The following is a 25,146-nucleotide window of genomic DNA, read 5'->3' as shown; positions in this document are numbered from 1 at the left end:
AATCTATCTATACATTTTTTTTGCATTTTCATGCACTGGTAATTCCTTGGAATTACATTTCTAGTTTTGCTAATGTCATACCATAGTGTTAACCAAAGATTCTAGAGTGTCAATGTCAATGTCAAATTTATTTGTATAGCACGATTTACAGACGGCTGAGCCACACCAAAGTGCTTCACAGTAAAGTGCAAAAATGCAGAGAGTGAGTAAAAAGAGACACACATTTAGTTAAAAAGTGCTATGCTCAATCTTAAAAGTCATGTCTAGTATGACAGCTCTCTATTTAGGCAGCAGGCAACTGTCTCATTTCGAGTCTGAGAGACTACAGCACCAATTGGCTGTTCATTTAGGTCAGTCACTGTAAGGTGGGGTGAATATTTACACAACTGCTTATTATCAGCTTCAGAGTTATTAGAATGGTTATACAGTATGTCTTTTTCCGGGTTGAATGGTGGCCGTTTTGCTTCCACCAAGCGTCTGTGAACACCCTTGCAACTTTGGGCCGGCGGGCCGGTGCACTGACAAACAGAAAGTCTCCCAGCCTCGCAATCATGCTCATGAAAAGGCAGACTGACCGATTGAGGAGTGATGTAAAACACGCTAAAGCTGTAGGGGAAGCTCTGCAGTGAAACCGGTAAGTGTAAAACTAGACAATGCCCCTTGTGATATACTGTAGTTGAATGTAATGTAAATGATATTGATGTGACAATGCAGTGATTGTTGATATTTTACATGAGTGAGTGAGTTGAATAAATGGAGTAAGGTCACACCACAGCTCTGTATGTCGTGTCAGTTATTCCCTCCACCCATGTGCATTTCAGATTAAAGTAGAAGCCTATATCTCTGTGAAACAGACACAACTCACTTTCACATTTGGGCAGCTCGCTGTAGCCATTCTCAGTGCATGTGATGGTATCATTTCCAGTGAGATGGTAGTCATCATTACAGCTATACTGAATGGAGTCACCCATCTTAATGTGTTCTTCGTGAAGAGGAGCATTGACGATACGTCCATTTTCCAGAACAGGTAAAGTGTCCAGCTGAGCCTCACCACACACAATCTCTACATGAGAATGAATAAATGGCATCGAGGGAATTTCAGCTAATTACAGAAATGCACTAATAACAACATATCAGATTAAACTATACAAAACAGCCAATGACATGTGGTAAACATAATCAGTGAGGCCTACCTAAACAGGTTGACTTCCCTTTCCATCCATGGTTTAGACACTGCCAGTGACTTGATCCCACAAGCTGGAAACTGATAGGAAAGAATCAGCGTATAGGCTAATGTCTAACGTAAAATCACATAAAATATGTAGCAGACTTGTCAAACTGGACATGACTCTGGAGTAGATTATCCTACAACATAGCCTACTTACCCCTGCTCACAAACTGCTGTTATTCGATCCCTAAAATATGTAGCATTCTCTCCATTCTTATATATAAATGTCAGATGTGGAATCACTTTGGGGGGTCCACAATCTTTCCCTGAAAGACAAATAGGCCTATCAGACGATGTTTGGATGACTTGAGGTAGCCTATTCAAATTTCAGAGTGTGAATCAGCCTACTTTTACATATCAACTTCACTTCAGTCCAGTTGCCGCTCATACAGGTAATTGTTTGGGATCCTTCCCGTCGAACATATCCGTTGTCGCACTCCAGTGTGATTTGGGATCCCTCTGAGAATTCATTCCGTAGAACTGCCTCACTTGACAAAATAACGCTCTGTCCAAGGTCCAATGGAATTGGGCATTCCGCTGCTAGGAAGTAAAAGCTTGGTTAAATTAACCTAAACATTGTAGGTAAGAAAGTTAGGCTGTTTTGTTTGTGAATAATTTAAAGCACGCAGGCAATTAAAATCTACCGGGTAGAGAACACTAGCCAACGAACCAGAAAAGACAAAGAGCAAAACATTCAGTATGCAAGCCTACGTTAAAGGAATATTTTGTTTACATTCTGACAGTTTATTAACACACACACACACACACACACACACACACACACACACACTGTGTCATTAAGCGAAACATTACCTTTAACTATACGAAGAAAAAAAAGACCCAGTGTTATCAGTGACTGCAGCATGCTTCTCTCCCCAAGCTGTTCCACGCCCTGTCTAAAATTCTGATTCATGTTTTTCATAATTTTAGCTGTGCCGCGTAGCAGATTCATTGTTGGTCTGATAGTCTGCAAACATTAAATAGGCTACCTCGCCCAAGTTGGTTTAGAGCTGCGCCTCTTTCGTTCACATGTTATGACGAATATTTCCCGTTATCATGCAGTGTTCGAGACCACGCGCATCTCGTTTATCCCCACTTGGAATTTTACATTGTTTTCTTGCGATATCGTGGTGTAAAATAGTCTGTGTAACACTGATTTAATAATACCGCCTTCATTTTTGACATCAGGACTGACACATGTTTGAGAACTTCGAAACGCATTCTTCAACTTCAAATGGCGTCAGGCAATTTCCCGAGTCGTTTCGCACACACCACAGGGTGGCACCCTTTAAAACTTCGTCACCTTGACTACACAATAAAAAACATGCTGTGAACATCATGCATTTCGCAGCTCCTCCCTTCGAGATGTCTCTAGTCCGCATCTTAACCTAAAGCCCAATAAATGAAAGTAGCCTGCCAAAGACTATTTGGGAAAAGATCGGGACTGAAACGGGACGACCATTTTCTGTTCGATTCAAGATGTCTGGAAATTACCCGAACAGGTGAAATAGGGGTCCTAATTAGGCATACTATTAGACATGCAGTTTCTTTGGTAGGCTACATTTCGCAGATCAGAATTGAAATTCTCAAAACTACCTGTTCAGTCTTCACATAGACAGCTCATCCATGTAAAGATTAAATAAAACAGGGGACAGAATGCCACCCTGCCTAACCCCATTGGTCACACTAAAAGGGTCCGAAATACTACCCCCCATTTGATGTGCATTTTCTGGTGAGCGTACCAATAGGCAAGTACCCTCACAATGTAGCCAGGCACTCCTCCTTGTCTTAACTTAATAAAAAGTTTTTTGTGATTCACACGGTCAAACGCTTTAGAAGCATCTATAAAACACATTAAAACAGTAGAATTTTTGGATTTATGCAAGTTCACTATCTCTTTAAGGGCATAAATACACATATCTGTGCCATGCTTTGGCTTGAACCCAAACTGATTGTCAAGGGAAGAGACATATATACATTTACTCTGTCAAGGAGGATTCTTTCCATAACTTTTGACAGAATACTGGCCAGTGCAATAGGTCGATAATTGTCCAGGCAGCCGATCTTTCCAGTTTTGTCCTTGATGACTGGCACAAGCAGAATGGATAACATGGAATCTGGCAATATGCCGTGTATCATCAGTCCAGTGAAGTTGATAGCAAGGAGAAGAGAGAGCCTCTGACTGGCATGTTTCAGGTGTTCTGCACTTATGAAATCCATGCCACATGCTTTACTGTTGGACAATTTTTGTATTGCCTCATACACCTCATGTGCCAGTATTGTCATTGATTCATCTTGGGAAACAGAATCCTCTACATACGGGTCGTGTTGTAAGCAATTAAAAAGAGAACTGAAATGTTTTCTCCATAGTTCAGCAATGTTCTCTTCACCAGAGACTCCTTCAATAGTACAGGGGAGGGAAGATTTACAGTTATTGAGGGACCGCACCTCTTTCCAAAAGCCATTGATATTGTTTTCCATCATTTTACTAGCCAAAGAGTCAGCCCTCATGGCTTGCTCATTTCTAGATATAAAACGAATAGCATACTTGTATCTGGCATTAGCCTGTTTTTTACACTCAAGCTCTGGGCCCTGCCGAGGCCTCCCAGCCAGGACCCAGAGATTATACTTTTCCCGGGCTTCAGTCTGGTATGGGGCCACATGTTCAAGCCATCCAGGTCTTATATGTTATTTGCCCTGGTTCTCTTGTTTTTAGCAAGTGGTTTTCCACCCTCATACAGAGCTGCTACTACAGCATCATACATTTTACAAAGGTCAGCCTTGTGGTTTTCATTTCGAAAGTGAACGTCCTTACATAAAATGGCTTCTCTGGGGAGATAGACATTATTCAGGTGTTGGTCTGTGTTTGCATAGTATGTTACCAGGTCATCACCAGAAAGAGTTGACCAGTCTATTTTAGTAGAGACATTACCCCCAACATCATTAATATTGATATTTATAGATGGCAATTCTGCAACATTAATAGTGTTTTGTAGTACAACATTTATGTGTATTTATAGTTATTGTTGTACTAGCTGTTGAGTGATGTTAGCAAATCCATGACCTAGCATCTTTTTCCCTGAAAAAAACTAAAAATGTCATTACCGCAACACGTCACTACCAACACAAAACTAGTTGTGTTGGTAATGACAGGTGATGGTGGTCACTGATTCTTGAGAATTTGCCTAAAACATGTCTCACTAAGAAAAGTGCTGATACTGTTGGAAATTAATACCATTTCCATGAACAAAAAGAATCAAGGTTATAATCAGGGGGTCCTTTGCACAAATGTAAGGTTCTTTTAAAGGTTTATTTTATTTTTGTATTAATTTAATGATTATATGCTGGCCCATACCCTACAAAATCAGTTGTCCTCGAATAGGAGATAATCATTTTGACTTGATTAAAAACACTAAAAGCAATCATTTAATTTAATGATATCTTTACCACATGAAAGAGTACATTGTATTATTTATTAGAAACTCCAAACAGTACGTTTTGAGCAATATTTACTATTATTTCGTGGCTGCTCAAAATGTGTCCCACATTTTCGTCACCACCGTCAGATATTTATAAAAGGCAATAAAATCAGGCAACTACAAGGTCAACTACATTCTTGAGGACCTCATTTTCAAACCTTCAGCCGTACTGCATGCTTTAAGATCACTCAAGCTCCCATTAGTTTGCTATTTTCTCTTAAAGTTGTTCATATTTTTGGACACTGCTACTGTCACAACCATAACATGTCAACACCGTCTCTTTTGTATACAAAATATTAGATTAGATTATAAAATAAATGTTTACTTTTTAAGAAGAGGTTTGAAGTAGCCAGCAATAGGATGCAAACAGGGTGGATAATGTGAACAATTCATGCATATCATGTGAAAGAGTAGATTTTTGTCACCACCGTCAGATGTCACCCACCGTCAGGTTTTCTGCTTAACGGTGGTGAAAAAAGCCTCCAAATGGTCCTCAACGGAGGCTTTTTGGACCAAATAGTTAAATAAAGTTGTCAAGCAAGACTTGAGTGGTATTTATTTTAGAAGTTTATGTTGTAATGAAACCACTGTCAACACCGTCAGATTAGTGTCACACCGTCAGATTCATTTTTTATTTGTTTTAAATAAATATGCTTACAATATGTTTCTTCAGTAGTGTAGTTATTAAAGTAATAGTCTGTTTTAATTCAAAAATATGGTTGTTGGATTAAAAAAAGCATACTTTTTCTATTTAGGCCTAAAAAAACCTTGTATAAGTACTGGAAAAATGCCTATTTTATGAAAAAAAATACAAAAAGGGGAGGTTGCACCGGTACATTGCTGAACAGCTAAGACCTTGGTCTATAATGACATACCTTCAGATTTTGTAATTTAACGAACTTTTTTTTTCAAAATTAAAACCTGTTTTAGGCAAATTCTCAAGAATCAGTGTGGTAATGACATGTTCTGTGTCACTGTCTACACTGCACAAAAAAAAATAAAGGAATTGCTTGGTATTTTACACTTTAAGCCCGTTTTCTGTATTGCCTAGGATGCAAATGACTGTTTGACATCAAAATGTTCTCTGTATGGCTTCAGCATTGCTCGCTATGCAAGATTTCGGTGTCAAACACTCGTTTGCACCTTAGGCAATACAGAAAACAGAAAATTGTAAAATACCGAACTTCCTTTAAGGGAACACTGATTCATAGGAGTATAGCATCAAGTCAGTCACACTTGTGGGATATTGATCTGGCCAGATATGTAACAGAGGTGGTTGTGAATCAGGTTCATCTGCTCTGATTTTCTACAGGTGTACTAGAGGGCCAACTGTGAGACGACCCCCAAAACAGGAATGGTTTTACAGGTGGTGGCAACTGGTAATTTTTCCATCTTCATCCTTCTTGACTGTTTTTTCACTAGTTTTGCATTTGGATAGGGTCAGTGTTACTACTGGTAGCATAAGCCAGTATTCTGGAGCCTACAGAGGTTGCACAAGTAGTCCAGAATGCCTGAAAGATTGTGTCACCCATACAAAGACTTATTATAGAAAGACTGCACTATAGGCTAATTCCTATAGCTAGCCTACTGCATACAGTGTTCCCTATAAGGAGATTGTCCTTGGTCAGATTTCTACTTTATTTCCTTTTATTCTTTGTACTGTGCAGTGCTGTCTTCTTTCTGTATCACAATGACAGGTCTGTCATCAAATTACAGTAAAAAACAGTAAAAGGGTGATTCTTTAACTATGGTACTTTTCTTGTCCCTGGATGAAATAGTAAAAACTAAAAAACATTTCTTCTGAAGTGGAACTTATAAAAAATATATCATGGTTCAATCATTCTTTTTGTTATATAATATAAGGCCTTTTATGTATGGTTTCTACCGTTTAACCTCTGTCCCTAGGCCAGACTTTGTATCTTCAACCTTGCTTAATTCTAAATTGAATATTTAAATAATGGAGATTTCAAGTACAAGCAGCGATGGCGGGCCCGAGCACCTGTGGTGCGGACCCGTGACATTTGCGGAATCTAACAAAGCAACACGTACTTGTTGGTGGGCATGTGCATGAGCAACACACATGCCCACCAAATTTGGTTAATTTTCATCAATGTATGTGTCAACCACAACAGACAACAAGATAGGTGGCGCTATAGAGTCCCAAAGCCACACCCAAGGCCAAAGCTCTGTCTCTGACTAGTGGCAGCAATAACACACAAGCGTACCTAATTGTCGTGTATGTATGTGTCAACAATAATAGACAATGTGCTAGGTGGCGCTATAGAGTCCCTAAGCCTCACCCTAGGCCAGAGCTCTATCCCTGACTAGCAGTAGCAATAACACACATGCCCACCAAATGTGGTTCATTTTCATGAATGTATCAACCACAACAGACAATGCGCTAGGTGGCGCTATAGAGTCCCTAAGCCACACCCTAGGCCAGAGCTCTGTTTCTGACTTGCGGCAGTAATAACACACAAGCTCACCAAATTTGATTCATTTTCGTGAATGTATATGTCAACCACAACAGGTAACACACTAGGTGGCGCTATAGAGTCCCTAGCCACACCCTCGGAGCTATAGCAAAACACATACCCACCAAATTTGGTTCATTTTCGTGAATGTACATGTCAACCACAACAGACAATGCGGTAGGTGGCGCTATAGAGTCCCTAAGCCACACCCCAGGCCAGAGCTCTGTCTCTGACTAGCAGTAGCAATAACACACAAGCCCACCAAATTTGGTTAATTTTTGTGAATGAATGTGTCAACCACAACAGATAACAAGACAGAGCATTCTTAAGCCTTCGTTAATCATTATCTCATATTAAGGATAGTTTCAGATCTATTAACCAAGGTGTTGTCATGCATACACATTGCAAATAAGCTACAGGATTGTGGTGCCTTCACTCATCCTCAAATTGAGTTATTCTGTTGGTCTCCTTACCTCCACTGCACAACATACAATACGATACACCTACACACCTACAATATATAACCCGAATAAAACCATTATACACATGATATTTTCTTTACCTTTTACTTTGCATCACACTGTCATTCCTGACTCATTTCAATTTTGGTCACTCATTTTCATGATGTTTACTGAGGAAGGGAGAGAATGGGGCTTAGATACAGAGAGGCATGGGGGATGGGGAGTGTGCCTAAGAGAGAGAGAGAGAGAGAGACAAGGGAGAGGGGGGGGGGGGCTGGGGGAAGGGGGATGGAGCCTGCGTGCGTGTCTCTGGGAAAGGAAGGAGCGGATGTGAAAGAAGCGGATATGAGACACATACTCATGAAAACATAAATAACTCACTTTCTGTTAATGTGGTTAATGTCAAAATTTCAGCATAGGTTCATATGAGTATAAATATTTTGTAAACTAGTTTCATAATATATTAGGTAAAACTATGCATCAGCCACGTTTATTAATGTGCTATTGAGTGACAGAATTAACGCCACATCAAACAACATCAAAACTTGTATGTGACTGTCACTACAAACACACTAGCTAATACTCAATTTAATTTCATCCAAATTAGTCACTGTTTTCTGCCTATAACGCCAACTTCCTGTTTCTTTTATAAGACGCCTGGATTCAAACCTTCGCCATTTCAATATACATTTGAAATTCAAAAATCTGGTCGCAATATATGACATGATTTCGATAAACCATCTAGGAGAAGTATTTCAAAATACATGATGTGCAAAAATCAGAAAATCGCACATAATTCAAATTATTTTAATATTTACTATATAGTTTAACCTGTTGACGAGTACGATCACAAATATGTGATGAGCCGCGGCTGGTCCCCTGGGAGTACGATCACAAATATGTGATTAGAACGTTCCTGAACGGAGAGTTCCGCATTGTGACGCGACAATTAAACTCAGGGATTTTTCTGCCTTGAAATCATTTTTCCCAAATAATTCAACAAGACATGTTCACTTAACATCGTTTTTATTGAATAAAAGTTACATGTGATGCAGTTATGTATGGACTCACATCTTCAACCGTCTGTGATTATGCAATCCAATATTAGCATTGAGGTAGGCTACCGTCACTGTCCAGCCAAAACGGAGAAACCTAACAGTTTGTAAGATCAAAATAAAACATTGACAGCTAAAATACAGTGTCGCGTTGTAAGTGATTATATACAAAACATCACTGATACAAGAACATAAGCAAGCTTCAGTTTACGGTTTGCGTTCACTGAAAGGCGAACACCGACCGAAAGGCTCATAGGGCGCCGCCATGTTTGTTTACATGTCGTTCAAAGAAAGATGGCTGCGCCCATGTCAAAATATTGTCTTATATTTCAGTAACAACCCGAGACCTTTTTGCTTATATCCTGCGCTTACATGCACATCTTGTGCCTACGTTTGGAGGTATAATAACCGGAATACTTGTACATTTATTGACCGCAAATGTTGTGACTAATAAAATAACCAATAAAGCATTATTCCCACAATACTCTTGTATGTCATATTGTAATCGTTAGCAAATCCAAGTTAGCAACATGTTCATTCATTTACCTCAGAGCCTTTAGAACGAAATCATTCACTTCGCGGGCAAGATATTGTTTTACAAGACACATCGGTACTAGCACTCTGAAAGATTAGATTAAAAATGGCAAATAGGGGACTCACCGAAGCTGAGGTCATGAACATGATCTTTTCCGACGATGTCCCAGACCTGGATATGAGCTCAGAGAGCGAGTCGGACTCAGATGAGGAATTAATCCCTCAGTTTGTAGAGGAGATAGAGGTGCCCATTCCAATGGATGAGGTACCACCAACCGATGAGCTGAGGTGGGAGGGAGCCGGCGCCTATGCCCCAGACGAGTTCACTTTTGATGGCTCTAGGAGTGGCGTGCAGTCACACCTGCCTCGGACTGTATCCGAGGCAGATTGCTTCAAACTGTTAATGACAGAAGAGTTGGTGGGCCGCATCACTGAGCAGACAAACACCTTTGCTGAGCAGCTGAAGGAGACGGCTGATGTGCAGGGTAAGCTCCAGAAATGGGTGAACACAACTGTACCAGAGCTCTACACATTTTTTGTGGCCATCCTGCTCATGGCAACAGTGAAAAAGAGGGCCCTGAAGGACTACTGGGGTACGAACATCATGTACTCCACACCCTTTTTCTTCACCCTCTTTTCTCAAGATCGGTTCCTAATTCTTCTGCGTTCCCTTCACTTTGCAGACAACACCACCTTGAACACTGCTGACCTCCTTAGCAAAATCATTCCGGTGTTCTCCTATCTAACCACACAGTTCAAAAAAGTATTCACACCATTCCAAAACCTCTGCATAGATGAGTCACTGATGCTGTGGAAGGGTAGGCTCAGATTTCGGCAGTATATCCCATCAAAACGACACCGATTTGGCATCAAATTCTTTATCCTCTGTGATGTGAAGACTAGCTATGTGCAAGACCTGATCATATATACTGGCTCTCCAACCGACATTGTGAACATTGATGGCCTGGGTGTGTCTGGCTCTGTGGTGATTTCAATGCTGGGAGACTATCTAGGGAAGGGACATGTCTTATATGTGGACAACTGGTACAGCAGTCCAACGCTGTTTCTGTACTTGATGAAACGCAGAACAGGGGCCTGTGGGACTGTAAGGGCAAATAGGAAGGGAATGCCGACTTTCCCCAGCAAAATGAGAAAGAGTGATGTGGAGTTCAAAAGGGCTGGGCAGCTTTTAGCTGTTAAGTGGCATGACAAAAGAGATGTCCATGTCCTCTCCACGGTCAGTAAAGCTGTGATGGCTGATTCAGACAAGGTGGACTACATGACAGGCCAGAGGAAATCAAAGCCCTCCTGTGTCCTTGACTATAATAAGCACATGGGGGCAGTGGACCGCTTTGACATGCGCAACAGTTTTGTGGAATGTACAAGAAAGTCTCTGAAGTGGTACAAAAAAGTGTTTTTTCATTTGATTGACTGTTGCGTCCACAATGCGCAAATTGTATACCAGCAGGCCCTTGGTAAGGTCATCCGGCCTCAAGCGTTCAGAGACAATCTGATGCGTCAGCTGCTGGAGCAGTACCACACTCCACGGCATGCCTCCACCGCTGGGCGCCCATCAATGGACCATCCACTCCGCCTCACAGCACGACATTTCCCTTCTGATGTGCTGCAGACAGATGCCCAAGGAAAGAGCACAAGAAGGCACTGCAAGGTCTGCCTTCACGGCACACGAAGGCCCCGGCAGAGGAAGCTCACCCGTGTCTTCTGTGCTCCGTGTAACACAGCATTGTGCGCAACTCCATGCTTCGCCGAGTTTCACAGCCTGAAACATTATTGAAAAATACAGTTATTATTCATGAGGCATTATCATTAACATCAGTTGCTGTGTTTTAGTTTATTTTTTTAATACAACAATATGAAATCAATTCTATATATAATCCTGTATATCTAAATATAGCCTACCATAAGTCATATGTGTTTTGTTGCTGATTAAAAAGTTTCCCCGAGTTCGGACTTTAAAATGTATCTCTGTGTGTCCATAAATACATTTCCACCAGTGAAGAAGACAATGTTACATGTAGGCCTACTACATTATCCTACGTTGTATTGCTTTCGTCTACATTTATCAATATTGAACTTCGAAAATAAGGGATTTTTTGTTATCCCGGTAAGAATTCACATTCTTCTTTTTGCTGGTATCCTTCAGCTGACACCAATTAATTAAGACTACAGAACGAAAGTTCAAATAGCCTACATGAGAAAATGAGAGACTTGATAAATTACTACAGCACAGTACAACATTAACGTTAGCCATCAGAAATAGGCTATGTGGGACAAAATATGGAAATAGACTTACCATTTTATCAGCTATGCCTGCTGTAACATTGGATTTTGAGAGTTGACGATGATACTCCACGATTTTCGATGAGGAAAGTCTTCCCGAAATGCTAAGCTAAACAACACGTGTGAGAAAAATGTGTCTGTGATGTTAGACGCTAAAACGCGTGCAGCTGATGAAGCAAAACAAAGTCGTGAGTGGTCACGTGCTTGATGTCAAGTCTTGATCAGAGATTACAGCATTTTGCAATTATATTATTTTACATTAGAAGATTAAAATATTATGTGCGTGTTCTTCAAAAACAAAAATGATAACAGTATTGACATCTCATGAATACGACGGAGAAAATCCATAGACCTAAAAGAAAAAAAAATCTAAGCCGACACTATCACCGTCAGCTGTTTTATACAACATCGCGATATCTTCCAAGTTGCAGGAATGGGTAGCCTGACAGATATTCTTGGTTTGGTCAGTGATGTTGCTGAATGGTGAATTTATTAAGCAAAAATAATTTTGTGAGCCACACTTGTAAAGTGAAACGTGAGAATATTTAATAATTCTCCTACAAAGAACGCTGAAACTATAGAACGTTTGAGTAGAATTCTAAAAGGAGACGGGAAAATAATTCACTCTCAGGGGAACGGCATTGTCTTAAAGAATTCACTCGTCAACAGGTTAAATGTAAAACTTGTTCAGAATAATACAACACACATGTCCACCAAATTTGGTTCATTTTCGTGCATGCACGTGTCAACCACAACAGACAGTGCGGTAGGTGGCGCTATAGAGTCCCTGAGCCACACCCTAGGCCACAGCTCTGTCTCTGAGTATCAAATGCAATTCTACATATGACAGCTAAATTGCAAGAGTTTTAGAGCATGCCAAGTTGGTGAAAAATGTTACCGGTAAGAGGTTTAAACTATAATAATAATAATAATAATAATAATAATAATAATAATCTGAGCAAAAACAATAGGGCCTTGCACCTACGGTGCAGCCGCTGCTACAGCGGCCGCACCTCGGTGCTCGGGCCCTAATAATCTGAGCAAAAACATTAGGGCCTTGCACCTACGGTGCAGCCACTTCAGTGGCCACACCTCGGTGCTCGGGCCCTAAATATGGTCTATTCCAATTATACATATTATGTATTGCAATATTTATTCACATTTTCATATATTGTTCATAAGCAGAACCCTTGTCCCTTGGGTTCACCGTCATTTCCACCACACAGTACAAAATAGATTTTTTTTTTTTTTTTTATTGGATCAATTTAAGTATACAAACAGTATACAAATGGTATACATTACACAGTTCAACTACGCCAGGGGAATGTACAATGCAAAAATAATAAAGACAATATAAAATAATATTAAAATAAAATTTAGAAAAAATCATAAAAACACATTGTCCCTTGGGTTCACCGTCATTTCCACCACACAGTACAAAATAGATTTTTTTTTTTTTTTTTATTGGATCAATTTAAGTATACAAACAGTATACAAATGGTATACATTACACAGTTCAACTACGCCAGGGGAATGCACAATGCAAAAATAATAAAGACAATATAAAATAATATTAAAATAAAATTTAGAAAAAAACATAAAAACACATTGTAAAGCACAAAGAATGTTAGCGTTTTAATAGCCTTCTTCCCTGCTGAAAAAACCAGCCTGACCAGCTAAAGGTGGTTTGCTGGTTGACCAGCTTGTTAACCAGCTTATTTGACCACCCTTTGATGGTTAACCAGCTAGACCAGCAAAACTCTCGCGAAAACACACCTTCAGCTGGTTTACCCAGTTTATGATGGTAATTCAGCTGGTTTTGATTGTCATACCACCTTAAGCTGGTCATTTTAGTTGGTGTTGCTGGTCCACATTGCTGGTTTTTACTGGCCACGCCAGCTTATGTTGGTTATTCTAGAAAACCAGCTTGACCATCTTTGTCAAGCTTGACAGGCTGGTCACCAGCATGACCATCTTAAACCAGTTGTATCCCAAATGACAGGCTGGTCACACCAGCACGACCAGCTTCCTCAGATGGTCACGCCAGCATGTCTAGCTGGTGGCCTAACCAGCTACACCAGCAAAGACCAGCAATAATAACTGTGTTTTGGGCAAAGACCAGCAAAGACCAGCTAAAACCAGCTACCAGCCTAAGCTGGTTTCTTGCTGTTTTTTTCAGCAGGGTTATTATTACTGCAAGAGATTGTTGTTATATATTGTTTCACATACTAAATTCTATAAAATTGGGTTTTTTTTTCTGAAATTTAGACTTATGCATGTAGTATTTCATCAGCATTATTAGCAAATTAATCAGGTAGAAATGAGAGGGAAGATTTCTGTTTTCATAAAAACCAAACAAGACATTTTCCCATTTCAAACTAAATGAGGGCAAAGCCAAAATAAATGAATGATGGTTTCTCTGTCAACCCCACAAAAAGAACAATTGACATTGATGTCTTTTTTAAAGCAACACCATGTAAGTTTTGCTCTTGGGGTCCCCCTACAGTTGGGAAACGGTGATTTCTTCTACTTATGTCGTAAAATCTGTCACGGTTACACCAGAAGCAAGTTAGACATAGCGTATAGGCTAGACTTGAGGCTGCACATTAAATATTAAATTATGTGGTAGCCTACTACAATACCAGTTGTGATACATTTGTAAAACTAGGCTTTCAGCTCAGGTCTGTGCGCGTTCTCGGTATTGGGATGATGTTGGTCATTGTTGGTCATTACTTATTTAAAAAAAAAAAAAAAAAAAAAAAAACATTACGATATTTATGAGCAATAGCGTAGCCTAATCTAGGGTGGTCATTTTAAGTGTCATAACATACAAAAAAAATCGATGGTCACCAGATATTGTTTTCTATGGTAGGCTATTCACGTCCATAGTGGCATATATTTGCACGCCCAAAATGTTTGGAGAGGCAGAGCTCTTATAATATGATGAAGGAATCTTACATGTGATAACTTTGTTTTTCAAGATAATTGTTTGGTCAGTAGCCTATATATAGGCGGTAGATTTACATGTTGAGCTAGGCTATAACTAGCACACATAACCAGCTCCCGTGCAGTTTGGTTGGCAGCATGATGACACTAGAATCTAGTGACTAGATGATACACGTGCTTTTGTTGATAAGCCGATTTCTGCAGGAGGAGTTCTCACGTCTTGGGCAAACTCGGACTGCCTGCGTTGCGTGTGAAATGTATAGCTATTCCAGGTAGCCTAGCCCATAGCATGCATTTCAGCATATCATCATATGAATATAATTCCATGGGTTTTATTTTTTTCAAACGCCAAAAGATCGCGTAGCTCATGTTTATAAGGCATATAAGTTGGAAAAACTCCATGGTGTTGCTTTAAATTTCTCCATATAAAAATTGGTAGGATAAAATCTATGTAGCAATTTGAAAGATATTTCTTTAACTTTATTGGTCAAGAAGAATTTCTGTGGCAAAAGCCAAACTTTATCCCAACAGATATCCCCTACCCAATTGGACCAGTGTGATAAAGAACACGGAGTAGTAATGAGATCTTGTTGGAAAAGTGTACGAATAGCTCTGTTTATATTCCCTTGTGGTGAAAGACAAACCTTTCCAATACTAGTGTTACACACACTGCCCAATGTAGGGAGATGTTGACTCACCCCCACTCCTCTAAAGAGTGAAATAATGCCTGATGGTATTGTATCAAACACAATAGAGAAGTCCCTTGGAAGAATGGGGATTCCATACCTGTGTAAAAATTGAGTATGAATATAGTTGGCCATGCTGGTTAAACAACTGATTAATCAAAATAATATCATTATCAAACCATGTCTTAAAGAAAATAGATCTATTTTTGTAGAGAACACATCTGTTATTCCATATATAGAATGTATGGGGGCTGAAGTTATGCTTGTAAAGTAAGGACCAAGCCAACAACATTTGCTTGTGGAAAGAAGCCAATTTAAGAGGTATTTTGTCAATACTATAGCTGCATTGTAAAATAAAGTTAAGACCACCAAGGGAAGAAAAAACATAATGAGGAATGAAGTTCCATAATGAAGTAGGACATCGGAAAAAACGTCTGATCCAGTTGATTTTAAATGTATAATTCAGCGTAGTGAAGTCTAAAACACTTAAGCCACCTTTGCTGTATTGATTCATTAAGACTGACTTTCTCACATAATGGCGATTCTTCCAAACAAAGTTAAATATCATTTTATCTATAACATCACAAATTTGCTTGTTAGCACTGAGAGAGAGTGCAGCATAAGTTAATCTAGAAATCCCTTCTGCTTTTGATAGCAGGACTCTACCTTTTAATGAGAGGTCTCTAGGCAACCATTGATTCAATTTCTTCCTATTTTTTTCAATAATAGGGTCATTTTTATCTATGGTAATACCTAAGTATACAACAGAGTCTTTAACAGGAATATTTGAAATAGAGTCATCATTACAGTCTTTTATCGCCAACAATTCACATTTTTTTAAGTTCAGACGAAGACCTGAAGCCTTGGTGAATAATTGTATTATATCAATGGCAAGAGGAACTTGCGAGCTGTCCTTTAAGAACAACATTGTATCGTCAGCTAACTGACTAACCATGATAGTTCGATCGGCAATGGAGATATACAAAAATAATCCCCAAAACCAAATTTCTTCAGAGAATGAAAAAGAAAACTATGTTCCACGGTGTCAAAGGCCTTAAAAAAGTCTAACAAAAAAATAAGACTATCATCTGAAACTAAGTGAGAATAATCAAGTCAATCTAAGACCAACCTTATATTATCAACAATATTATCTATTGGGCATGGACCCAGATTGCTCTTCATCAATAATAGAGAGCAGAACTCCTTTAATCCTCTTAGCAAAAATAATAGCCAGTATCTTATAATCATTGTTTAATAGGCAGATAGGCCGCCAATTATCAATACAGTATAAAGCAAGTCCTTACGAGGTTTTGGTATGAGAGTTATTATTCCCTGAGTCATGCTCCAAGGCAGAGTGTTGCCTGAAATACTCTCATTAAATACCTGCAATAAGAAAGGAGCCAACTCCAAAGAAAAGGTTTTGTAAAATGTTAGACCATCTGTTCCAGGTGATTTATTGTCTTTGAGAAGGCTTATGCAATTACTGACTTCTGTAAGAGATAAAGGAGAATCACAAGTATCTCTGTCTGACTCCTTCAGCAGGGGGATATTCTTTAGTAACCTAACAAAAATGTAAAGTATCTGTTTCAGAGTAAGCTGTGGTATATAAGTTCTGGTAGAACGAGGATCAAAACTTAGAGATGCGTTTTGGGTCATCAGTTACTACACCATCAATGTTAATTTGATCGATGGTGCCTATAGAAAGTCATCATACCCTTTTGAAATAGTTACTTTTTTTGTCTTACAGCCTGAAATCAAAACCCATTTTAAAAACAATCTTTTCCAGTTTTATTTACAAATTTATCTGCACAACATCAAAATAACAAAAAAAGGTCAACCGTTGTGAAAATTAATAAAAAAAATTAAAGACTAGAATAACAGGGTTGGAAAAGTTATCATACCCCTGACTTAATACTTTGTAGAGCTTCCTTTTGCTTTCATTACAGCCATCAATCTGTTTGGATATGTCTATTATAGCTTTGCACACCTAGATTGGGGAATATTTGCCCAATCCTCCGTGCAGAATTGTTAAAATCCAGTCAAATTCTGTAAAGAACGGCGATGGACTTCTCTCTTTAAGTCAATCCACAGATTTTCTATAGGATTTAAGTCAGGGCTCTGACTTTGCCCCTCAAGGCTAGTCACCATCCTATACTTAAGCCACTGCTTTGTTCTTTGGCAGTATGTTTAGGATCATTGTCGTGTTGGAAGGCGAATTACCTGCCCATCTTTAGCTGTCTAGCAGAGGGACACAGGTTTTCCTCAAGAATTTGGGTGCACTTGGCAGCATCCATTTTCCCTTCTATCCTGACCAATTGCCCAGTCCCTGCTGAAGAGAAACATCCCCACAACATAATGTTGCCTCAACCATGCTTCACACTAGGTATGGTGTGTTTTGGGTGGTGTACTGTGTTTGGTTTTCACCAAACATAGCGCTTGGAGTTCAGTGCAAAAACACATCTGGAATATTCTGCTACCATCTGGAAAAAGCTTTTATGGTCAGATGAGACTAAGATTGAACTTTTTGGAGACTAAGATTGACCTTTTTGGACTGAGCTCCAGGCGCTTACCAAACACAGTATACACACCCAAACACACCCAAAACACACCATACCTAGTGTGAAGCATGGTGGGGGCAACAATATGTTGTGGGGATGTTTCTCTTCAGTGGGGACTGGGCAATTGGTCAGGATAGGAGGGAAAATGGATGCTGCCAAGTACACCCAAATGATTGAGGAAAACCTGCGTCCCTCTGCTAGACAGCTGAATATGGGCAGGTCATTCGCCTTCCAACACGGCAAAGATCCCAAACATACTGCCAAAAGAACAAAGTAGTGGCTTAAGGATAGGATGGTGACTAGCCTTGAGTGGCAAAGTCAGAGCCCTGACTTAAATCCTATAGAAAATCTGTGGATTGACTTGAAGAGAGCAGTCCATCGCCATTCCCTACAGAATTTGACTGAATTTGAACAATTCTGCACGGAAGATTGGGCAAATATTCCCCAATCTAGGAGTGGAAAGCTATAATAGACATATCTAAACAGATTGAGGGCTGTAATGAAAGCAAAAGGAAGCTATACAAAGTATTAAGTCAGGGGTATGATGACTTTTCCAACCCTGTTATTCTAGTCTTTAATTTTTTATTAATTTTCAGAACTGTTGACTTTCTTTTCATTATTTTGATGTTGTACAGCTAAATTTGTGAATAAAACTGAAAAGATTGTTTTTAAAATGGGTTTTGATTTCAGGCTGTAAGACAAAAAAAGTAACTATTTCAAAAGGGTATGATGACTTTCTATAGGCACTGTAGCACGGTATTTTTCAAGCTTAAAAAAATAAGCAGAATTTTGTTCTCCTTCCTCAAGCCATCATCTTCGTGATCTAATGAAAGCACCTTCTGCCCTTCTTTTGTATACTTCATCCAAGCTCTTTTGCAATCTGATCAAGTCTACCTTGTCATCCTCTGTTAAGGCATCTGGAGATAGTTGAGAAAGCAAAGAAATATTATTTATGATGTTTTTTTCTTCTAGCGATCTAATTTTGGCCAGGTCACTCCCAAATTTCCTTAAATACTTGGATGACTCATATTTAAATAATTCCCAATTAAGATTAAAAGAGTTTTCAATGGTGGCCTTACTAAAAAAATGTGAAATTAAACCAGAGATCTCAGATTTCACTTGTTCATAACCCAAAAGAGAGTTGCTGAGTTTCCAGTAACTGGCTCTCTTATAGACATCTGAGGAAAGCAACTTAATGGATATAGAAATCGCCTTATGGTCACTTAAAGGACAAGGTGAGATATTTACTTGAATATTCTCTGCTAGAGACCAACCAAAAGTCTATGCGGGAAAGTCTAGAATTATCTTTGTTGTTCCAGGTGAATACAGCTGCATCAGGAAACTTATTTCTCCATACATCAACCAAATTCAATGTGTCCATGAACCGTTTAAGATAGGAATTTCGAGTGTGACAGCTAGGTGGAAATCTATCAATAGCAGGGTTGAGGATTTCATTTAAATCTCCTCCCATTACTATGTGGGCATTTGGGAATTTAGCTAACCAAAATTTAAGTTTATTTTCCAGTTCCATGAATAAATGCCCATTTTCTGTATTACCATTGTACCCATATGTGACCCTGTAAAGCGGAACCAGTCGTTTCGGTAAAATTTAGTAAATTAAGTTATTGTGCTCACGTGAACGGCCATAAACTAAGCTTTCCAACGATATGTATATCAAGGGTATTACACAAACTATCGCTAAGATAACCGCATCTAAAGTTGGCATGGTTCTCCTGTCACGATATGCCAGAAGAGGAGAAATCACCTGTTTAAGCGGCGCGTGCACAACGGGAATGACAGCAAATGTGTTGAATCTTCGCCGGGTTTAACAGTCAAAACGTAGGTTTTTCAGTGAAATGCGTTCACGATATGAAACTGTAGACTGTATACAGCCGAATTATGCGAAAACGTGAAATTCAACATTTTAACCCGGAAGTTTGTTATTGTTGATTTTCTCAAAATAACGATGTGCGCAAAACGACTGATTTCGCTGTGAATGGTCACATATACATTCAAAATAATGAAAACAACCTTGTTACAGCTAGTAACTTGACAAATAAAATGTCCATTAGGATCCGAGTCTGTGTGTAGAATATCACCATTAAATTTATGCTTTAAGGTCAAAACCCCTGCAGACCTCTCACTTCAGTTAGCAAACCACATATCATTATCCCATTGGCATCGTTTAACCGAGTGAGATTCCTGACAAAAACAAAAATCTGTATTCTGCTGTTCAGCAAACAAAAATAAGGCTTTATGCTTAGTTATATTTCTTAACCCCCTGGCGTTAAAGGAAACTATACACAATGAAATGTTTTAAGAGATAAAACTCCTTGGAATATGAGAATATGAGAAACTGTTACTTTGAGCAAACTGCACAAACGATCTCACTATGAGAAAACCCTTAGTCTACAAATATGTTACCTGTAAATCAGCACACACGTGTGCAACCTCACGTCACTATTTCAGAGGAGAAACAAACAGACAGTTTAACAGTTCAACACAGTTAGGCCTCCTCTTTACTGTAGCCTATAGCAAAACCTACACGCAGCCACAGGCGAACTCGTGTGACGCAGCACTGCGTTATGTATTGTGGACACACCATTGATGCGAATGGGCTACACAAGTGTCAAGAGAAGGTCCAGGCAGTGTTAAAGGCCCCTCGACCCTAGCCTGGCACGCCCTCCCAGTGACGCAACGCCTTCAGGCTTTTGCTGCTGGTCTGGTCAACTGCTCATTGAGAAGGATTTCTGAGTTCCTGAAATCTGCGGAACTGCCCCCTTTGGTCGAGAACCAATCAACTTTGAGCAGCTCCAACGGCTCTGGGTAGAGGCGTGTTCAAGGCAGCGGAAAGAGTGTTGTTATTGGTTTAAACTCGGCAATCCGCTTTCTGACATCTACCAGTAGCAAACCGAGGCACTTAAAGGAGGCGGGTCAACCAGCGCTTGGAGAAACCGTGTTAGCACAGGCTGTTGGTCAGACTAAAGTCTCGCAGAGCCTTTGAAAGTCGATGGTAATCAGGCTACCTCGACCCCAAGATGTTTCGCAGTTGAGATCCTTTCCGGGGTTTGTGAACTATTATCACAGATTCTTGCCCAACCTGGCAATGGTGCTCCATCCCCTGAACGAGCTGCTCCAGGCTGGACGGAAGTGGGTGTGGACCAGAGACTGTGAGCATGCTTTCAAAGAAGCAAAGAACCTTGTGACATCAGACACAGTCCTGACCCACTACAACCCTTCTGTACCAGTTAAGCTAGCCTGCGATGCTTCACCATACGGCATCGGGGCAGTAATGTCTCACATAATGGATGACTGTAGTGAACGGCCAATAGCTTTCGCATCGCGATCGCTAACGAAAGCAGAGAAAAACTATGCCCAGATTGACAAAGAGGCACTGAGTCTGGTGTGGGGCGTGAAAAGATTTAATCAGTATCTGTTTGGCAGGGAATTTACTCTCATTACTGACCATCAGCCACTCATGTCCATCTTCAGTCCTCAAAAAGGGGTTCCAGTGACTGCTGCTGCCCGTATGCAACGCTGGGCATTGTTTCTTGGGGGTCACCAGTACAAGATAGAGTTCCGAAGGACTGGGGACCACGCCAACGCAGACGGACTGTCACGTTTGCCTCTGGAGGATATCAACAACAAACAGGACGACTGCAATGCATTAGATATGTTCACCCTCAGCCAAATTGAAAGCCCACCCGTCACAGCAGAAATGGTACAGGCTGAGACTAGACGTGACAAGGCATTGTCTCAGGTTTACGCAGCCACACAAGCTGGCTGGACTGCAGCCCACAAAACCACCATAGCTCCATTCTATCAGCATAGAAATGAACTTACCTTGAATGCTGGCTGTGTCATGTGGAGCGTAAGAGTTATCATACCTAGTAGCCTCAGAACACAGGTTTTAGAAGAACTCGATTCTGGCCATCTGGGAGTGTAGAAAATGAAGGCGCTAGCAAGGAGCTTTATGTGGTGGCCCGGGATTGACCAAGATATTGAGCGTGTAGCAATGCAATGCCTGGGATGCCAACAGGTGCAAAATGAACCAGCACGTGCCCCACTTCACCAGTGGGAATGGCCCGCATCCCCATGGCAACGCATTCATGTTGACTTTGCAGGGCACTTCATGGGCACGAGCTTCCTAGTGGTGGTGGATGCATGCTCCAAATGGCCAGAAGTTTTTACTATGAACTCCACCACAACAAGTCAAACTATCACAGTGCTGAGGGATCTCTTTGCCAGAACTGGAGTTCCAGAGCAACTCGTCAGTGATAACAGGCCCCAATTCACAAGTGACGACTTCCAGAGATTTTTGAGGAGAAATGGGATCCGACACATCACCTCAGCCCCCTGGCACCCGGCGACCAATGGTCAGGCAGAAAGGTTCGTTCAAACCTTAAAACAAGCCCTCAGAGCAATGCAGAATGACAATATCGCTCTCCACCATAAACTGAGTAACTTCTTGTTCGCCTACAGAAATGCTACACATGCCACCACCAACCAGACACCAGCCATGCTGTTCCTGGGGCGTCCTCTTCGTTCCAGATTGGATCTACTCCAGCCAAATAGCAGACGCACTGTCCAAGACAGACAACTGCAACAGGCTCAGAGGGTCTGTGAAGGGAAACTGCGACACTTTGCCATTGGACAGAGCGTATTGGCAAGGAGCTACAAAGGAGACCACAAATGGGTCCTGGCTGTAGTAAAAGAACGACATGGCCCCCTGTCCTATACCGTTGAAGTAGCATCAGTACGGTGGCCCTGAAGTGCAAAACACAACACAAATAAGACAACACAACACAAAGAGAGAAATCACGGGCCCGAAGTGCACAACAACAGAAAAAGAGACAGCACAACACAAAAAAGAGAAAAAACGGCCTCGAAGTGCACAACACAACGGCAAATCACACAACACAACACAAAAAGAGACAACACAACACAAAAAGAGAAAACACAACACAAAAAGAGACAACACAACACAAAAAGAGACAACACAACACAAAAAGAGAAAACACGGCCCCGAAGTGCACAACACAACGGCAAATCACACAACACAACACAAAAAGAGACAACACAACACAAAAAGAGAAAACACAACGGCAAATCACACAACACAACACAAAGAGACAACACAACACAAATAAGACAACACAACACAAAAAGAGAAAACACAACGGCAAATCACACAACACAACACAAAAAGAGAAAACACAACGGCAAATCACACAACACAACACAAAAAGAGACAACACAACACAAAAAGAGACAACACAACACAAAAAGAGAAAACACAACGGCAAATCACACAACACAACACAATTAAGAGACCACACAATGGAAGAGGTAGGTACCTTCGGGCCACATGAATCGTCGCTGATTGGACAAAAGAACCTGGACACGACAGCATGCCGAAAATCACAAGAACCCAGCGCGTCAGATCCGGTCTATGGCCAGATCATGTACAGGACGGCTAGCCAAGCCAAGGGAAAGGAAATGTTTTGTCCAAATTGTGGACAATCATATAGTGCTACTCAAAAGCCAAACTATTGCAGCGAATGTGGTCGAAAGCTGCAAGAGGACGGCGGCGACATCCATGCACGACCATCAAGTAAGTAAACTGATGTGACGTTAACGTTTATGTTAGGCTACTTTTGGATGGCGTTACGTTAGCTTAGCAGAGCAAGTAGAAGACGGATGAAGCATCTTTAGGGTTTATTTTAGAATTTTGCTGGCCAGAAAGAAAAGATTGTGTGTTGCTTGCGTCAAATCAAATAGTTGAGCACCGATTGCCTGATCAGATACACTACAACTACTGCTGTATTTAGCCAAAGATACTCAAATACAACCGTCTCTGATTTAGCCTATGTGCAGGGATGCAAAGGACACGCGTTTTGGCGAATGCCGCCTTTTTCACGGCTGTCTGGGGGGACTTGTGTGAATCGTAATTCTGTATGGAAATGACCGAATAATTAAATGTACAGTCTATGAGACAGTACTGTCTCATATGACCGAATAACCGAATCAATGACCGAATAATTAAATGTACGGTCTATGAGACAGTGTCTCATAGACCGTACATTTAATTATTCGGTCATTGATTCGGTTATTCGGTCATATGAGACAGTACTGTCTCATAGACCGTACTGTGTTGTGTGATTTGCCGTTGTGTTTTCTCTTTTTGTGTTGTGTTGTCTCTTTTTGTGTTGTGTTGTGTGATTTGCCGTTGTGTTGTGCACTTCGGGGCCGTGTTTTCTCTTTTTTGTGTTGTGTTGTCTCTTTTTGTGTTGTGTTGTGCACTTCGGGACCGTGATTTCTCTCTTTGTGTTGTGTTGTCTTATTTGTGTTGTGTTTTGCACTTCAGGGCCACCGTACATCAGGCATCGTTTGGCGGCGCCATGTTGACCAGCTTAGAAAATCGGGACTGACTCCGGATGAAGATTTGTCTATGGTGTCTGCCGCTGCTGAAACAGGAGGGCCTGCAACACCCCCAGAGCCCTCTCCACCAATGGACTGTCAGCCTGCCAGTGGTGCCAGCCTCCACTAGCACCAGTGTTCCTGTGGGAACCCGGGTGGACACACCCAGCGATGAGGGACGTGGTTACATGCTGCCACTCAGACATGCCACCACTACGACATGCTACCACTCAGACATGCCTCTATTTCGACATGCTGCTATTTAGACATGCTGCCAATCCGACACATTTTAGTACCCCCATTCCGACAGTTTACAAATCCTATTTTTTTCCAAGTCAATTTAACGGACCCTATGAGCCCGACGGACGCAAAGTGCGTCAAAAAACACACCCATTTTTCTCTGTACATTGCTCCGCGATTATTAGTCATAGCGAGATGAGACCTATATTGCATGAAAGAGCAGAACCGGGGCTTTAACGAGACTAGACAGTGTCTGTACGATCAAGTATGAAAATAAAATAAAATCATGAATTTAAATCAAAGTATAGGCCTATCATATTTACAGTCTATATTGCTCTGCGTTCACCCACGCAGCCACTGCTCTCGCTTGGATTACTCCGGGACCAGGCATCGCAGGCAACAGACACGCATATCAAATGAAAGAGGAGAAACAGAGCTTTCCATTGATACCAAACACATCGATCCTTTTGTGTTATAAAAACGGACGAAGTGACAAACAAATAAGAATGTCATATAGCTTCGGCTACCGCTACTTTCGTTTGATTTAGGCTACTCGTGAAACCATGGTAAAAAATATATGGCTTGCATGTCAGATAAAAGAGGAGAGCTAGAGCTATCCACAGATGCCAAATACAACCTTCTAGGCCATAAAACAGACGAAGTGACAGGAAAATAATAACTGTAACATTAATAGCCTATTAATTACCTCATGTCGGAATGGCACGTTGTTTGAAAAAAAAAGTTAAATACCGCCACTGCGACCA

General features: G+C 40.6%; 2 protein-coding genes and 1 pseudogene across 9 annotated transcripts in view; 2 read left to right on the top strand and 1 right to left on the bottom strand.

The window, feature by feature from the left end:
- The window catches only part of LOC134068923 (complement factor H-like), a 70,972-nt gene extending 68,731 nt beyond the window's left edge, over positions 1-2,241 (bottom strand). For 3 of the 8 annotated variants that reach the window (XR_009936736.1, XR_009936738.1, XM_062524740.1), the window contains exons 1-5: positions 2,042-2,240; positions 1,577-1,768; positions 1,386-1,494; positions 1,194-1,264; positions 866-1,063 (exon numbers count right to left, since the gene is read on the bottom strand). Coding sequence is in view for 5 of the 8 variants with exons in the window: in XM_062524740.1 (XP_062380724.1) it covers positions 866-1,063; positions 1,194-1,264; positions 1,386-1,494; positions 1,577-1,768; positions 2,042-2,180 (709 nt within the window). In the remaining 3 variants the exon portion in view is untranslated. Of the gene's footprint in view, positions 1-865; positions 1,064-1,193; positions 1,265-1,385; positions 1,495-1,576; positions 1,769-1,872; positions 1,943-2,041 lie in introns of those variants that run through there. The other 5 variants (XR_009936737.1, XM_062524739.1, XM_062524737.1 and 2 more) reach the window with 5 other exon arrangements.
- Positions 923-24,326, top strand: LOC134068922 (uncharacterized protein K02A2.6-like; annotated as a pseudogene).
- LOC134068644 (piggyBac transposable element-derived protein 4-like) lies at positions 9,338-11,026 on the top strand. Its single transcript, XM_062524330.1, has one exon. The coding sequence runs from the start codon at positions 9,338-9,340 to the stop codon at positions 11,024-11,026; it is 1,689 nt and encodes a 562-aa protein (XP_062380314.1).
- Positions 24,327-25,146: the final 820 nt, after the last annotated feature.

Source organism: Sardina pilchardus, chromosome 21 (genome assembly GCF_963854185.1).
Source record: "Sardina pilchardus chromosome 21, fSarPil1.1, whole genome shotgun sequence".
NCBI lineage: Eukaryota > Metazoa > Chordata > Actinopteri > Clupeiformes > Clupeidae > Sardina > Sardina pilchardus.
Note: the sequence above shows the minus strand (reverse complement) of the source record. Positions and strands in the feature narration are given on the sequence as shown.

Coding starts and splice junctions, on each gene's coding strand:
- LOC134068644 (XM_062524330.1), top strand. CDS start 9,338: ATGGCAAATAGGGGACTCACCGAAGCTGAGGTCATGAACATGATCTTT.